The sequence below is a fragment of the Vigna radiata genome, chromosome 5 (genome assembly GCF_000741045.1).
Source record: "Vigna radiata var. radiata cultivar VC1973A chromosome 5, Vradiata_ver6, whole genome shotgun sequence".
NCBI classification, from domain to species: Eukaryota; Viridiplantae; Streptophyta; class Magnoliopsida; order Fabales; family Fabaceae; genus Vigna; species Vigna radiata.
This window is the reverse complement of record NC_028355.1, coordinates 23,977,622-23,994,915: the sequence shown is the minus strand read 5'-3', so window position 1 is coordinate 23,994,915 and position 17,294 is coordinate 23,977,622. Positions and strand designations below refer to the sequence as shown.

At 28.3% G+C, this 17,294-nt stretch overlaps 2 protein-coding genes and 1 long non-coding RNA gene across 4 annotated transcripts in view; 2 read left to right on the top strand and 1 right to left on the bottom strand.

Annotated features, from left to right (window-relative positions):
• Positions 1-2,677: 2,677 nt before the first annotated feature.
• Positions 2,678-3,954, bottom strand: LOC106761506 (B-box zinc finger protein 20). The gene is made up of 3 exons (XM_014645062.2): positions 3,477-3,954; positions 3,056-3,385; positions 2,678-2,922 (listed from the first exon to the last, which is right to left on the bottom strand). The coding sequence occupies exons 1-3, from the start codon at positions 3,660-3,662 to the stop codon at positions 2,695-2,697; spliced, it is 744 nt and encodes a 247-aa protein (XP_014500548.1). The 5' UTR covers positions 3,663-3,954; the 3' UTR covers positions 2,678-2,694.
• Positions 3,955-14,612: 10,658 nt separating this feature from the next.
• Positions 14,613-15,856, top strand: LOC106760496 (protein SHI RELATED SEQUENCE 3-like). 2 transcript variants are annotated; one of them, XM_022780315.1, is made up of 2 exons: positions 14,613-15,142; positions 15,214-15,856. In XM_022780315.1, the coding sequence occupies exons 1-2, from the start codon at positions 14,899-14,901 to the stop codon at positions 15,576-15,578; spliced, it is 609 nt and encodes a 202-aa protein (XP_022636036.1). In that variant the 5' UTR covers positions 14,613-14,898; the 3' UTR covers positions 15,579-15,856. The 2 variants fall into 2 exon arrangements, with proteins under 2 accessions (XP_022636036.1, XP_022636035.1); XM_022780314.1 differs by having other exon boundaries at positions 15,208-15,856.
• Positions 15,857-16,432: 576 nt separating this feature from the next.
• The window catches only part of LOC111241626, a 2,116-nt gene continuing 1,254 nt past the window's right edge, over positions 16,433-17,294 (top strand). The window contains exons 1-2 of the long non-coding RNA XR_002667640.1: positions 16,433-16,571; positions 16,721-16,791. This is a non-coding gene — a long non-coding RNA (uncharacterized LOC111241626). The remainder of the gene's footprint in view (positions 16,572-16,720; positions 16,792-17,294) is intronic.

Sequence of the window (17,294 nt, the reverse complement as noted above, 5' to 3'; positions counted from 1 at the left end):
ATCAGAGTTTTCTAAAATTAAAAGACTAAATTGTATTTTAATTTGAAAGAAAGATTAAAACCAAAATCATACTAAAGTATAAGGACTAAAAACATATTTAATCCTATTGAAAATGTCTTCTTAATATGAAGCAGAAAAACGTGTCTGTTTAAACCTTGCTTTCACGTGAGGTAATTGACATTAATATGAAACCAAATGCACGGGTATCGGAGGCAACTATGATTAAAGAAAAAGCATCTTCCTATTGAGGTTGGGTAAATAATATTAGAGCGTGTTTAAATAAGTAGTTTAATTAGTAATAAACTCTCATCATATAAGAATCTATATCATAAACTTTAGGGAACTTTATAAAATAAGGTAGAAACACGTTTGGTAAAGTTTATCTTATGATTTATTAAGAATAAATACGTTCCGTATCAAATATTTAAAGACATGACTTATGGTACGCTTAATCGGGAGGGGAAAATATAAACGAAAGAATATACTAATAAATATATATTTTCTTTTGTTTGTTTGGAGAAAAAAATATATACAAGGAAGGGGGAGAATAAAGTGAAAACAAAAGAAAATTAAAATACTCTTTTCTTTTACTCAGACTCAATCTAACATACATTTAGGTCTAAAATAAACTTTTAAATATAATAAACAAAATAGGTTTAGTTTCTTATATTTAAAGTTTTATTATTTTAGTCTCAATATTTGTTTTTTTATTTAAATCTTTTTTATGTGTTAAATCGATTTAAGTTTTAATATTTTTAATATTATTTGAAAAGTAATCATATGTCAAGTCTAATAAAATATTTAGTTATTATTTTGGCTCTCATTTTTTTTACTCAATTTAATTTATATATCTTTTGAGTGAAATCAACATTAACATTGTGAAGAGGTTTGCGTACAGATTTTTTTATTCATCTTTAACCTCTTTTATTTGGGTGATATAATCTCGCTGAAATTGTCTTCAGATTTAAGATTGACTTCTTTTCATCTAAGATCACAAATTCAATATTTTCGTTTTTATCTATTCCATCGTCGGATATGAAGACATGAACTTTGGATTTGTTTCCCAAGATCTTTGGAATACGAGACTGACAAAAAATAAATCATATTGTCTTTATGTAAAAACGTATGGACAAAATTATTAATTAAGCCTTTTATTTTATTGACACGTCGATTTAACATAAAAAAAAACACATTAAATTAATTTTGCACATAACAAGACTTAATTAAAAAAATATTGAATGAATCAAATTATAGAATATAAGAAAAAAAGTAATTAAACAAAAAAAGTTAAGTGTGTTGTTAAAGATAAAAATGATTTTTTGTATAATAAAATTTAAAACTCAATTCACACAAACAAAGAGCACTTTAATTATCATTACATAAATTAAGTAATGATAATTTAATTAAAAGAATTAGCAAATAATAAAACAGGTATAATATTTATTTTTTTATTTTGATCTACGGTTAATGATTTGACCGAGTTTATATAAAAGAATAACAAATCATCATAACAAATACTTGTAAATTTATCTAAGTGTGAGTGAAGTAATAAAAATAAAAAAGTTTAAGACTCGCAAATTTATTATTTCCGTTAATTTTTTAGGTATAGATTAGACCTATCTATAATTGATGTTATATTTATAGTAAGTACTAATATAAAAAGATTTATAGGTAAATTTAAAAAAATCTATCATAAATTACTCAATGAATACTCATATGAAAAACTTGCTAGAAATCATATGCAAACACTTTTTACTCTTATTATGTTATAAATATTTAGTTGAAAATCCAATGAATATAAGTTTTATATTGAATGAAAATAAAAAAAATAAAGTATCATATAAAAATTAAATTCATTAATTTATTTTTTTAAAATTTTAAATTAAAAATAATATCAATTCCTTATAAAATTAAACTCAACTCTTATTAATATTGTGTTTCTCTATTAAACATTTTCCTTCACTAAGTAAACATATATCCATCAATTTAGTCTCCTTTATCGTTATGAGCATCAAATGACATGTTTCTTCCAACACAATAACTAAGAGGAACGATTAGATAAGATTTAGTATCTGTTCACACAACGTTGGAGTAAAATATGAGGTTGAAATTAATTTAAGTAGGCATCTTAATGATATTAAGTATTTGAAAATTAATTATACGAATACAGTTGTAATGAAAATTTGAAAGAGAAATGACCCTTGTACCAAACCCCCATGTTTTTTAAGCTTGCGTGAAGTCGTTCTCTCAATATCCCCAAGGTGACGAAATTAACAGCTTCAAAAATCTTGCTATCCATCACAATCAATCAACGTCGCATTACAACTAGGCAAAAACTGTCGGTTGTTCTTGTTTTTTAATAGCATTGACTACGAATTATGACAATTTGATAGCCATGTTACCCAAATACTCCATAGCTTTAAAGATTCATAATTCATTAGCAACACTTTTTATACGCATAAAGTTACAAGTCATATCAAAAAACTGCTGAATGCTTTAGCCGACTTCCAGTTTGAGAAAGTGGAGCATGATATTCAGTTGCGCTATTTCAATGAATTCATGTTCATATTAATTAAAGTATGGACCCCAAAATAATATTATACTAATCAGCCAAATCAGAACAGTAACAACAATAAAAAACACTTAAGAGGCTGAAACAGTGGTTGGAGCTTGGGAGTGTAGAACGAAGAATAATTAGTTTATAAAAAGAATGCAAGCACAGTACCCAAAAAGAAATTCAGATAACGAAATCATAGAAGATATTTCCCAACAGATTTTTACAAGTAGTTGGTCTAGATTTTTTATCAATCGAACAACTAGTTTAAGAAACGGCACAACCATAACATCCCCCATTTGGAATTTCCTTAACTCCTGAGCTAGATCTTGCTCCTGAAACTCCCAAAGATGATCATGATTCTGCTTCTGCGACCACAACGACAAAACAGCAGCAACAAAAAACACGGTTCAAAGTTGTTAAACAAAACCTCAGGGAACAAAAACAAGTACTATAGTTGTAAGTTTTAAGTTGTATTATATTATAAGGTGTAAAGCAAACCTTACAGAAACCATTATTAGGTGCGAATGAACCATCAAGGAGTTCTTCGAAACAGTAACCGGGTATTGTCTCGATCAAATACTCAGAAATGCTGCTGGTTGAAACCGAGCCAGTGTCACTGCCCACGTTGTCTTCAACCTTGCAAGAAGAGCTGAGATTTTCATTGGTGGAGGAGGAAGCATAATCCAAAGAAGTGGCCGAGAGCTTCACCCCCGTTAGAAGAAACCTGTTATGCTTCTGAGTATGCTCATTCGCTCTATGGATTGGAAGGTCACATTCCCTGCACAACAATGCCCTGTCTTCTTGGCAGAATAGATACGCACGCTTCTCCTGTATAAAGAAAAAAACAGGAGCAAGAACATGAAAATAAGAAAATTGATGATGACATAGTGAGTGAGTGAGTGAGTGAGTGAGTGAGTACTTGGCAGATATCACAGAGAGGGAAGTCTTTGGAAGTGGGGAAGATGAGAGGGAAACGAGGGTGTTTGGTTGCAAGCTTGTTGGCGTGGTGAATGGTGCGATCGCAGGCATGGCAAAGAGCAGCTTCATCTGCAGGACAGAAGATTTTGGCTTCCATTTTGTCACAGACATCACACTGGATCTTCATGTTTCTCTGTTTTGTGATGGAAGAAGAGTTAGAAGAGAAGAGAAAAGAAGAGAAGAAAAGAAAAGAAAAGAAAAGAGCTTTAATTGATGGTGGGGTGAGAGTGTATATGGGGACAAAAGAATTATGGGCGACTTGGCTTTAGGTTGAGCCCTATTTAGTGTCTTCTGACTTTCACAGAAATCTGGATTGGGAGACACCAACTTGCTTCTCCTTCTCCTATTTTTATTCTCAACCTTTCACTCTCATTCTCTCTGCTTCTCAACTTCTCTGCCATGCTCTGCGTTATCTTCATTCAAACCCTTTCCCTCACTTTCTAAATCACCATAATTATCTTTTCTTCTTTAATTTTATCCTTTTTTTCTTCCATTTTACCTTAAAAAACTCTTATTATCAAATTAACACTCATTTAACATCTTAAACAACTTTCCTTTGCATACTTTCAATACTTACTTACTCATGGACAACAATATTTTAATAACTCTTTCTTAACAATTTTTTTTACAATGTCACTATTTTATTGGTCTGTTTGAATTTATTCTAAAAAAATAGTTAAAACAGACCAATCACAAACAACCACGTATATGTTATCAAAAATTTGTAAAAAAAAAAAGTTGTTAAAAAGACTTTTTCCCTTACTTATTCCTCAATCTTAATTATCACTTCCATCATTCTTGTTGCTATGTTTCAAACCCATATTTAATAACTTTTTTCCATTGCCCCACTCTTCACTCTTAATTTAATAATAGTGAATGATTTTTTTTATCACTAATACTCATTTGACACATAATATAATAATAAAATAATTATAAAAATATATTTTTTTTGTATTTTAAAAAAGTAAGTAAAAATAATATTAAATAAATATAAAATATTTAAGTGTGTCAAAAATATTTTTCTTTTATAAAAATAAACAAAAACAAACCTTTCAAAAACATGTTATTATGGAGTTAAAGATATTTTACGTATATAATATTTTACGAGAATAATGTAAGTGAAAAATATCATAAAAAAGAAAAATAAAAATAAAAGGGGACTATTTATTTTGTTAGATGATGAAAAAAGAAAAAAAATTAATTAACATAAATTGAGAAAAGATAATCAAAACAAAATATCATAAAAACATATGTTTGAAAAACAATTTTAAAGAGTTATTTTCAATATTATAATATCATTTGTATGTTTTCTCTATTCTTTATTTCTCTTTTTATCTTTCTCTAGACAACCACTTATGATCACACATTTCATTACGCATGCTAATTTGCTATTTTGTATAACTAAAGGATTTTATTTTCATCGATTGCTTGCCATATTTAATTTCCTTACTTTTCTCTCGTGAGTACGTTTGTCACAAAAGTAATAGGTTAAAATAAATATAATCATCAATGTATAATTATTTATAATGAACTTTTGGAAACATTAAACGATTTATTAGAAAAATTAAGGATGCCAATTTTAATATAGAATTAAGAAACCGAAATTGGACACACGAAGAGAAAAAGAAACATATTAATAAATGAGAGAAAGAGTGAGAAGTGCTTTGAAAGTTTAAATTGCTTTCATTATGAACAAACAGGTTCATGCATGCAAGCTTATCTAGCATAGCGACATTAAAGGCTATAAACTAAGAGCCCTATCGTCATTAATGAGATCATCAAAGCCGTGTAACCACTGTGCCAACATCCTAGTTAAGTATTCAACTTCAGAATTTATCCAACACATGTTTCTAAAATTATCAAAAATACATAATGGAATATATTTAATAGTTAAATATATCACTAGAATTATTAAAATAGGTCACAATTGCAATTGAATCGATTCAATACATTCTTATGTAACCATGGGTGCTATATTGAATTTGAATCAGATTTCGGATCAATCTATATTGATTGACTGCCTCCATAATGTTGTTACTAGCAAATACAACTATTTTAGGTTTTGGATCTTTCACATTATTTCCGCAAGAGGTCTGGATCCATTTTTTTATGATCCTTCGATAAAAAGATTCATTCTCTTCATAAAAAAGAGGAGGTAGAACCAATAAAGAGTGTTGATCAACCTGCCCCACTACGGGTTCAGACCAAGTTGAGTTTGAAAAAATTGTATTTTTTTTATGCGGGTCAGATTTCAATCCGATTTATTTAAATCCGGCTCATGCGGGTTGAACCCGTGATGGACCGGGTTGGCCTACCAACCTACCAACTTTATTTTATTTTATTAAAATTTCATTTTAAGTTTGTAAAAAGATGTTTATTTTTTTTTTGCTTGAAAAAATTCTTTAAGTTTTCTATTTTCAAAATTAATTAAACACATACGTTGGGAGTGAAATTTTTTAGATTTGAATTATAAAAAGTTTATAATCTTTTTACTTAAAAAAGTTATAATTAAGTGGATAGTGAACCAACCCGTTTACCCACCAATCCATGATGATCAGGTGGGGTCCGAATTTTCCAGCCTCACTAATAAATAAATCAGATTAGATTGACTCACTGAGTGATCAATCCGATGGACCACGTCAAGTCGGACTAGATTATCCATTTTAATATCTCTAAATATCACAAAATCTTGTTCTGGAAATTCGTGATATAAATTAAATTAGGATATAAATCAATTATGTTGGCAATGGTGATATTTGAGTGATATCTCTTAACGTAATCGTGATGATCTTCTAGCTCATATATCCTGTGACATTATGAGGCATCAATTATTGTGACATGCCATACCTAAAAAAGGAAATTTATGAATATAAAAGGAAACAACTTTTTTGTCAAAATATAGGTCCTACTCCCTACTCTTATAAACTCTTGTCAGACCATCCTTTCTACACTTTGAATCGATACCCAAATTTAAAATACCAAACAATGAAATCGATGCAACGTAACGTAAAAGTACCACTAAGTTTTACAATTTTCTTTTAATATGTTCCTATTCCTTGTTTTCTTAATTTACAATAATTAGTTGTAAAAAAACATTATTCACAACTTTTATTTTCTTATTACATTTTAATAAACCTTTGATATTTTACCAAAAATGACATGCCTATTTATTTTGTAACAATAAAATTTATTGGATAAATTCGGGAATATAGAAAGTATTGCGGATGTAAGGGGCCATGAATTAATTTTCTCCAAAAAAATATAAGGTTTGCATTAATTTTTCATTTTATAGATTACATATTCCTGTAGATTTTTCATGTAAATTTGAAAATATTATATTTTTTTGAGGGATTATAATTCTTTTAGGAACTAAAAGAGCAATTATGGTTTAAAATCAGAAAATTGGTTTATTTATTCTTTACCTCTTTTATCCTATCACTCTTGGAAACGTGTTCAGATATTGAAATTAGCTTATGTTATCTTTCATTTCTTTGATCGACCAAGATTCTGGGCGATGATTATGTCGTGTGAGAGGTGTTTTTATAATTTATTGGACTCCATTTTAAATTAAATATATTTGATATTTTTCTTAGAAGAGGATTTTATATTAAATGATAGAAGTATAATAGTAATCGTTAAAAACGTATATATAATGAGTGAGTGGAGATGGAAAAGTGATTAAAGTAATGGAAGTAAACGACAAAGAACACTTTTTTTGGAAGTGGATATGGATGATTATTATTATTATTATTATGATCACGGTTTTAGAATCTTTGAAGAAGATATGTTCTATGATATGCAAGTTGTCGGCACCAATAAGGTAAGTAGCACACCTTTGGGATCGTTGCCCATTAATTTAAATCTCATTTGGATAACCCTTAAATAATTCACTATTACTTTTCCTCGGATGTGTGTTTTATTTATATCACAAAATATAATTAAACGATGTTGTTTAAGTGTTAGATAGATATTTTTGCATGTTTTAAAACACAATATAACTACAACGTGTTAGTTAAATCATATATAAAAAAACATTTAAGTAAATAATATGGGTGTGATGGTAAAAAGTAAATTTTAAATTTATATATTTTAAATTGATTTTATTTAGTCGATATAAGATTTGTAATACATTTTAGTACTAAGTATAATAATATGTTCGATAAATATGAAATATAAAATTTAAAGTCTAATACAATTATATAGTTAGATTTAAATTTATTTATATACTTTAAATTATTTACTTATATATTTAAACTAATCGTATTATTAAAACTTTAATAAATATAAAAGAAGAGTATGAGTGAGGTATATAATATAATTAATTCCTATTAAATATTAAATTTTGTTATAATTATTCAGGATCGTACCATGTTCATTTGATGGGTAACAACTTTAACCATTGAATGTTTATTTAAATAGGTTAAAGAGATGAAAAGCATGTTTCTAAAGAGATAATAAAGTGATTTAGAGGCACGTATTTGGGTAAACAAATAAAAGAATGTATCAATCGTATTTTGATATTATTCAAGAAAATATATTATTATTATTATATTTTATTCAGTGTTACATTATTATAGAATAATTACAGTAATAATTTTTTTTTTATATTTCTCATAATTTATTTAAAATAAACAAAACAGATTTTACTTTTTCTTTTCTTTTCTTTATAATGTAAGAGTAAAAAAAAAAAGAAATAATTTGGTATCAGTAAATTTTTTAATACTTAAAAAATTATAATAACAAGAGTAAAAGAAAAGAAATGAAAGAATTTCGAAAGTTATTTTATACTGAGGAAATAAAATAAAAAGAAGGGTTAAATATGTTTTTCGTCTCCTAATTATTGACCGTTTTTGTGTTTAGTCCCTCTTTCAAATTATAGTACAATTTAGTCCTTCAACTTTAGAAAATTATGGTTTTAGTCTTTTTTACCAAAGTTTTTAAACTTTATTTGCTGTTTCAAGCACGTTACATTATAGCATTTGGATTGTTTACACTGTTTGACACATTTTTGCTTCAATGTTAACTGAGAAAAGCACGTTACATTATAGCATTTGGATTGTTTACACTGTTTGACACATTTTTGCTTCAATGTTAACTGAGAAATGTGCTTGAAACAGCAAATAAAGTTAAAAAAGTTTGGTAAAAAAGACTAAAATCAGAGTTTTCTAAAGTTGAAGGATTAAATTATACTATACTTTGAAAGAGGGACTAAACACAAAAACGATCAATAGTTAGGAGACGAAAAACATATTTAACCTTAAAAAGAAAAGTATAGAAGGTGGAAAAGAAAGAGTGAAAAGAATAATTGGTATAATTTATGTTACAATATAGAACGAAAACAAATCTCACTTTCAAGAAAACTTTCAGCGGTGGACTCAGTTTGTCTTTATTCATTTGTATCTGTTCTTTTCATTTAAGATATGGAATATAAATCTTGGGATACGTGTTTTACTATCCCGTTTTTTATTTCCATTTATAACAATGTTATTTAAATAGGGTAAAAAACAAATAGAAAGTGGAATTAAATCATCTTTCATTTTTTATCTTAATGTTATTTTTTTATTTATTATAGCAATAACAATAATAGGCTTTACCATATAAATTCTAAAAATAAACAATTTTTAATTCGTAAAACTGAAAGAAAAAAAACTTGACGAGAAATCGGTTACCCAATATATTGATTTCTTTAAGAATTTTCAAAAAGTGAATTTTTCTTTTTATATAGTTTATAGATATTAAAAGGACGGATAATGATATTTTGATAAATTTTTTTAACAATTTTTTGATAACAAAATATGTATTATTATTTTATTGGTTTATTTGAATTTATGTTTAAAAAAATATTTGAAACGGACCGATTATATATTCTCACTTATGTATTGTTAAAAAGTTATAAAAAAATATGTGAAACGGACTTATTCCTAAAATGACGATTAATGGAATATTATGTTGTTTGGATATTAAAGTGAAAGTTGAGAAGGTTTTGAAAGTAGCTTACATTCTCTTTGCTCTGCAGCTTGCATTATTCACATCCCTCACTTCTCCACTATCACCAACATTTTACCATCGATTTTATCCAAAGAAAAATATATTTTAATACATATTTTTTTACAATATTTTAACACAACCTTTGATTCATTATTATATTTACAATGTTAAAATATTATTAAAAAAATTGTGTTAATATATTATTATCTTTTATAAAAAAATACAACATTTTGAGTGGGTGAATTCAATTGAGATGTTTGAAAATTTATTAACGAGGTTCGCGTAGGTTCTGTTCTCTCTGGCATTGCCAGCTCAGCCAGTGAATACTTGGTGTACTTGCTACGCCAACTTGTCAATTCAATTATATATATTAATATCTCTCTCCTCTTTTCATTTCTCTTTTCTTCTATCATACTCTATTTTTTTAAATAAATATAATTCTTTTTTTAATCCATTAACATATCAAACTATTCAATTTTTCTGAAATGTACTTTTAATCTCAAAGTACCTTTTTCATGTTAAAAGAGTTTTTTTAAAAATTTTGAAATTAATTTCTAAATCTGAAAATACTTTTCAGAATATGCTTTTAAAAAAAACCTTTCAAATTAAATGTTTCAAAAGATATTCACGTCTGAAAACATATTTTAGATTTCACAATTGAGAATGAAGGTGTCAAGGTAACTTTTACCTTTTTATTATGATTTCAATGAGAGGTAATTTAGGGTTTATTGGTTTTATGCTAGTGCTGAAAGAAAAAAAAGGTGGTGCAAAAGGAAAAGCCCAAGAATAAAATGATGGGAGGAATGGGCCATAACTAACGGAATCAAAACCAGAAATGACGCTATTCCTAGGGCGTTGATTCCTGCACCTCCACCTTCTTGAATCTCCACCTCCCCATCCCACTTTTATCCCTTTTTTTTAATTTATATTTTTATTTTTTATTTATATTCCTATTATACCCTTATGTAAAATTTAATTTATAAAATAATTTTAATTCTAATCTCCTATAGTAAAAAACCTAATTTTTTTTCTCATGTTGTGCTCTCTCTTGTTTGTTTTTGATTGTTGGTTTTTTGAATTCTTTTTGTGCTCTCTTTTCTTTCACTCTGAGAATTGTTGGTGTGAGAATCTTTGGCGTGCTGGAAGGAAAGTTGCAACTGTACAGAATTCTTTGTCTCTTCTTTGTGATCGTGTTTGCAGCGTGGTGGTTGAAGACGTAGATGTGGAAAGAGATATTAAGCGCCGGAGAGGTACGTAATTAACGTTTAATACTAAATTTAAATACTGTATAAATTAATTAAAAATACAATAAACTAATAAAAAAATTAAAACAAAATAATTACGTAACAAAATTATTTGAAAATAAAACGTTAAAAATTAATTACTTATAAGATAAACTAAAAACATAAAAATAAAAAATTGGGCCCTAAACGGATGTCAACATCCGTCGACGGATGTCCGACATCTATTATGGTATGTCTTCTTTCTCCTACGTACACACCTCTACCAGAAACATCACAACACCAAAATGAAACGAAGCAAAACCAACAATGGCACACAATCAGAGCATAAATCAATACAAACTTAAACACTAAATCACATACATTTACAAAGCAAGAAATCAACACAGATGCGCAACGAAAACTAACCTCATAGACGACAGAAACAAAACGAAGCAACCGCGTCGCACCGTCACAGAGGAATAGTTGACTACAAAAGTTGAAAACTTTCAAAAAAGGTGGAACGTGAGATGAGAATGCAAAGGAAGGGGAGGTGGGACTGTCTTCGAGTTTGAGAGTGAAAAGGGAAGAAAGTAAAACTGAAGAAAGTAAAGTAAAAATAGGGTTACTTTATTAGGAGGGTTAAAAAAGTAAAAAAGAAAAATAAAAAAAAGTTAGTTTTGTAATTAACGAAAAGTTAAAAAAAAACGGGGGGTGGAGGATGGGTTTGGGAGGTGGAGGCATTAACGCCCTTCCTCCTATGATATTGTTGGGCCCTCTTATTATACACAAAGGTACGCGGAGAACAAATAACACTGATTATGTCATATTTATTTATAAAGTAAAATTTGATCTTCGTTTTCGTTTTCACACTTGTCACTAACTATGAGATTTTTGTTCCATTTTAAATTTGTATAGGGTATATTTACACATGTATATGTATGTATATGCTTCTTTATTATTTTAAATATTAATTAAATATTTTTTTATAAAAGATATAAATCACAGCAAATAAAATATCCTAGTAATTATTAATATCAAATGATACAATTCTTTTTTCAATGTCGAATATATACAAATAAATTATAATTTTAAAAATATCAAATAATAATTAAATAATAAATAATTATAAAAATAATAATTCAATATGTGTATAACTTGACAAATTAAATAAATTTTATTAATTTAAAACAGAATGATTGTGAAAATAGAGATCGAAGAGATATTTACATATACTTCTTCATCTTTATTCTTATTTTAAGAAATAAATATAATTTATACTTATATTTATATCTTATCAATATAAATATTCTTGAAAAATCAAGTTTAAATAATATTTTCAAAAACAAATCCATTTTTAATTAGTATTGGTATATATTTGTGACATAAAGACTAAAAAGGAAAAAAATATTAACAACTACTTTTTATAACCTTTTTATAATATATATTGGTAGTTTGTGATTAATCTATTTCAAATATTTTTTAGACATAAATTTAAACATACTAATAAAACAATGATACGTATTCTGTTATAAAAAAAATCGTTAAAAAAAATTGTAAAAATATCATCATCCGACTATGAAACGTGAAAATGGTAAGAGAATTAGTGTGATGATAATGAATAAGAAACATAAAAAATGGGAGTTTCCATAAAGTTGCAAAAGTTGATAGATAGTGTCGTATTGTAATGAAATGGAAACATTATGGAAGATGGTACAACCATTGTTTATTAATTAATATTATCAGAGGCATCAAATTCTATGCTAATTACGTTTGAAGACCAACAAAAGTCAATATATGCTGCATGCATTCCTTATAATATTCTATTAATCACAACATTTTAACACCTAAAGTACCTATTTATTATCTGTCTTGTTTAAAAGGTATGTTTTTCTATTGGTCGGGTGTTTTTTTATTTTAACTTTTTAATTTACAGGATATTTAAGGACAATTTTATTTTTTAAAATAAAACTATTTAAAAATATTATTTAAGATATAAACTTAAATAGACACGTAATTTTAAAATATAATTGAAATGATATTATAATAAAATATTTATAACAACAAATTTAAATAAGTTAAATTTTATAGTGTAGTTTTTTTTTTAAATAAATTTAGTTTTACAAGTGTAAATAAAAGTATAAAATTAAACTATAAATATTTATCAATATTTCTCTTACCAATAATTCATTTTTTAAATATAAAAAAAATCACTAAAATAGATAAAATATATTGAGGTTAAATACATTATTTAAGCATTTACATAAGTTGTATTTTAGAAAATTCGACATCGATAATTTATAAGTTAAATTATACAAAATATTATGATACTATATTTAATTCTGATTTTATATTTGAAATTTTTTATGCGTTTAACTTTTTCATAACATTACATTATTTAAAGTAAAAATATTTATGACGAAGACTTAAATTCATGGTTAGATTATAACTAAATATACCTTTTTAATGCATTCAATTTATGTTTACATATCTAGTCGATTGCTATTCTATTTTTTTGGAAGCAGAAAGAAAATAATATATATCTTGCAGTATTTATAATCATTCCTTTTTTTTTTCGTTATATTTTATCACAATTTTTCCTTTTTTAATTTCTTGTTCTCCTCTACATTGTAAAACAAGGGGATAATTTGTGACACGATTATGAAATGCAACTTCTAGTCAAAAAGATGTTTCATCATTGGATCCTATATTGCGCAGAAAAAGGAACATTTACATGCCTCATAAGATCAGAATAGCAGTTAAACTGTTTCTAACAAAAGGAAACTGCTAATTATTTATAATTAATTATAATTAATTACTATAATCCCGCTCCAAGACAGATAATGTGAATTAGTAAACTTCACTGCTGTCTTTATTCTTCTTTTGTCATTCCCAAAAAGTAAATATTCACGAAAATAAAGTCACATTGAAATTTACAAAGGCATAAAATTAGCCTTACTTTAATTTCTTCGTTCACACTGGTTTAAGATACCCCCACATGCTACAATTCTTCCAACCAAAACATCACATCTAAAGCTACGTTATCCTTAATTTATAAGGAAAGTGAACCATTACCACACATACTATATATATATATATATATATATATATATATATATATATATATATATATATATATATATATTCTACCATAATACTTAAAATCATCTATTCTACATACTAACATTTAATAACATGTATCATGTATATACAGATATCATGTTATTAATACAATCATTTTTTTATCAATTATTAAAGTTTCTCCCAAAAAATTACATCATCATAATAAGCTATTATTTTTTAGGGGAAAAAGGGAATATCTTCGTTCTAATAATTATAAATTATGTGTTATAAATATACATTCTATTAATTTTTATAAAATTTTATGCCGACTCTCTTTAGGGTTGACATCAAGGCCCAAAGAGCGTCTAAGATGGTCCAGAAACCTAGTAGCCCAGCGGCCCAAATCACATAACAGTTAGACATGGAATTTTACAAAATGAAATGCATACAATGAAAATTTATTTTTTTAATATCAATCATCTGAAAATCAAGAAGAAAGGAAGAAGGATATAGACGAATCCATGCATAGATGATGAGCTTAGCACCACCAACATGCATGGAGGAAAGGCGCCAAGTATAAAAGGAAAACTAAAAGAGCCTAAAGTAATTTTTCACTCCTTTTTATTTTATTACCAAATGTATATATTTCAAAAGACATGTTCCTAATATTTGAAGACAAAGAGATAACAAAAACCACTTTTGACACGCTAACTTTATATATCTGTCTGATACAGAAGCAATAATTGCAAGTTAGAGAACATGGAAACCAAAGACATGTAAACTCACATTCAAGTGATTCACTCTCTAAACCCATTTTGTCTCCGACCCTTCAGTTTGCCTTTCCCTTATTCTAACACATAACTTTTTCTTTCTGCTATGTTTGCCTAGTGCTTCTGTGACGTGGATTTTACTTCAACCTAGAATCGATTCTCATGCCATGCCGTACCGCTGTTTTAAAACTCGAGCAAAGTGCACAGCATTATATATAAATAATACTTTGGTAACAATAATTTTTGAACAAAGAGAAGAAGAAGGTTAAATATTGGTTTCTTTTAATCAGAGGCATGGTATGCATTTTAGAGAAAAGAGAAGATGCAAAGAAGAACAGAAGGAGAAGAAGAAGTAGTCTCAAGGGGTTCTAAGTGCCAAGACTGTGGGAATCAAGCCAAGAAGGAATGTTCATATTCAAGATGCAGAACTTGTTGCAAGAACAAAGGCTTTCAGTGCCAAACCCATATCAAGAGTACATGGACTCCTGTCGATAGGAGGCGCACCAAGGACAACTTTCACCCACATAATCTTCCTCAAAACCACAACCAGATCAATCCATATTCAGGTTATTGTCATCTTTCTCTTTTTCTTTTGGAGTTGAAACAGTTCTAATGGATATCTATGTTTTAGTTTCAGGTTTAGAGATGAAATTTCCTTGTGCTACGAGTTCGATGGCTATGTTTCGGTGCGTTCAGGTTCGGTCTGTGGATGATGCGGTTAACGAAATAGCGTATCAAACATCTGTGAACATCGGTGGGCATGTATTCAGTGGAATACTATATGATCAAGGCCCTGAACAAAGCTATAACATTAACAAGGGTGAGAGTTCCACTGCTCTTGTTGATGAACACCAGAATGCTTCAATCCACAGTAGAGATAGCAGTGGTGTAACTATAGCTTCTGCCGGTCACGCTGACCCTCTTTTTCCTCCACCACCGTATCCCTTTCCGCTTGCTTCCTTCAGACCCGGTATGCCATATTTCACATACCCAAGATCTTGATTGCTTTCTTTCGGGATCATCAACAGCATGGATATGATCGCAATGCATGGAATTGAAGGAGAAAAAATGAAACTGATTGAGATCTGTGTGTTGTATACCCTCCTAGAAAAAACAAAATACATACTTGTTCTTTTGTGGTTGAAAAATCGAGGACTTATAGTTTTGATGTGTAATTTAGCATGTGGGCGCCGCTAAGTTTGGCAGTTTTGTCTTCTTGTTTTGCTGCTATCATTCACTTTTTAGATTTTTGCTAATATAATGTTTAGTTCATCAACTCCCTCCTTATTCTGCTACCTTCTTGATTTTTTTTATTATTAAATTATGTATATTAAATATGAATAAATTTGGTGATATATATGTGTGGCGTGAGTGAGTAGAGTGCATCAAGCCCAAAGCTTGTTGATGAGAAGATGGAAACGTTATACACGTACGATTAAAAGGGACAGCGTGCCCTTTGGTAGCTGAGGACTTTCCGGAGGTTGGTTTAGTAGGCTCCTTTTGTTCCTTCCATTGTCGAATGCGGCCACACTCTACGTTATGATTAATGGTATTACAGAACACTTTTATATTTATTTGATAAAAAATATAAGAATAAAATTATTATAAAAGGATAAAATTTTGTATTTTTTAAAAAAATAAAAATAAAAATAAATTAATCCTATATCATAATATATTTTTACATTTATAATATAAGCATAAAATGTAAAAGCCTAAATAAAAAAGGGCTATTGGGCCTTAAGTTGGGACGGTCAACCCATCAGCAAAGGATCCATATCCTTAGGAAGGGGTCTTCTGAAAATCTGAATAAGATTTTTCATTTCTACTCTTTGCTTTCTCTCTTTAGACAGAGATATTTTCTTTCTAAGAAATTTGTGTTGTCTTCTCTCTAAGAAAACCACTCACTGAACCGATAAAAATTTTAACTGAAGGTACTATATCATTCCTTGCACCAAGATCTTCATTTTGAACCAAACAGTTTCTCTGTTCGTCCCGGTAAGTGTTTTTCCCCCTTCTCTTTCACTGTTCTAGAACCTAGGGCATGCAACTTTGTTGGATTCATGTGTCTTGTACGTTCTTCCTTCCATTCTCTGCCCATTTGAGCTCTGAGAGCTATGTTCTATCACCAATTTGGTGATTTGTAGGTTCTGTAAGTTCAGCGCGGTGTGGGTACGGTTCTAGGGCGTTCTTGACCTGTTACGGTTAAGCTTTCCAGGTAAGGGGAGCTGATTATTTTTTAAGAATTTATTTTATAAAATAACTGCATGTTGAATGTTGAACTGATGTGTTTGTGAAGCTGTCCTGCAATTTTTAATTTTATTGGCATGGTGATGAATTTTATCTGTTTTGAATGGAGTTGCTGACTGAATTTGAATGCGATATTGTTGAATTGATGCATTCTGGTATGAGCTTGATTGCGTAAAGGAGGAGCCTGTGATTTATTTACTGTGCATTGTTTGATGGATTTAATCTGTTTCTCAATGAGTTATTGACTGTGATTGATGATGTTTTGGAAAGGCTTTGGGTGAGACTTTAATTAGCATCATTTGGGTAGTACTTGGATGTATGGATACTGTTTCAGGAGGGGAAGGGGGTAAAATATAAAAAAAAAAAAAAATTGGGTGTTTGAGGTTTATAGTACAACAGACTAGTTTATGTATCTTAAATAAATTAATTAAAACTAGTTGAGAGTCTTTCTTTGTTGGTAGGATAGAGGGG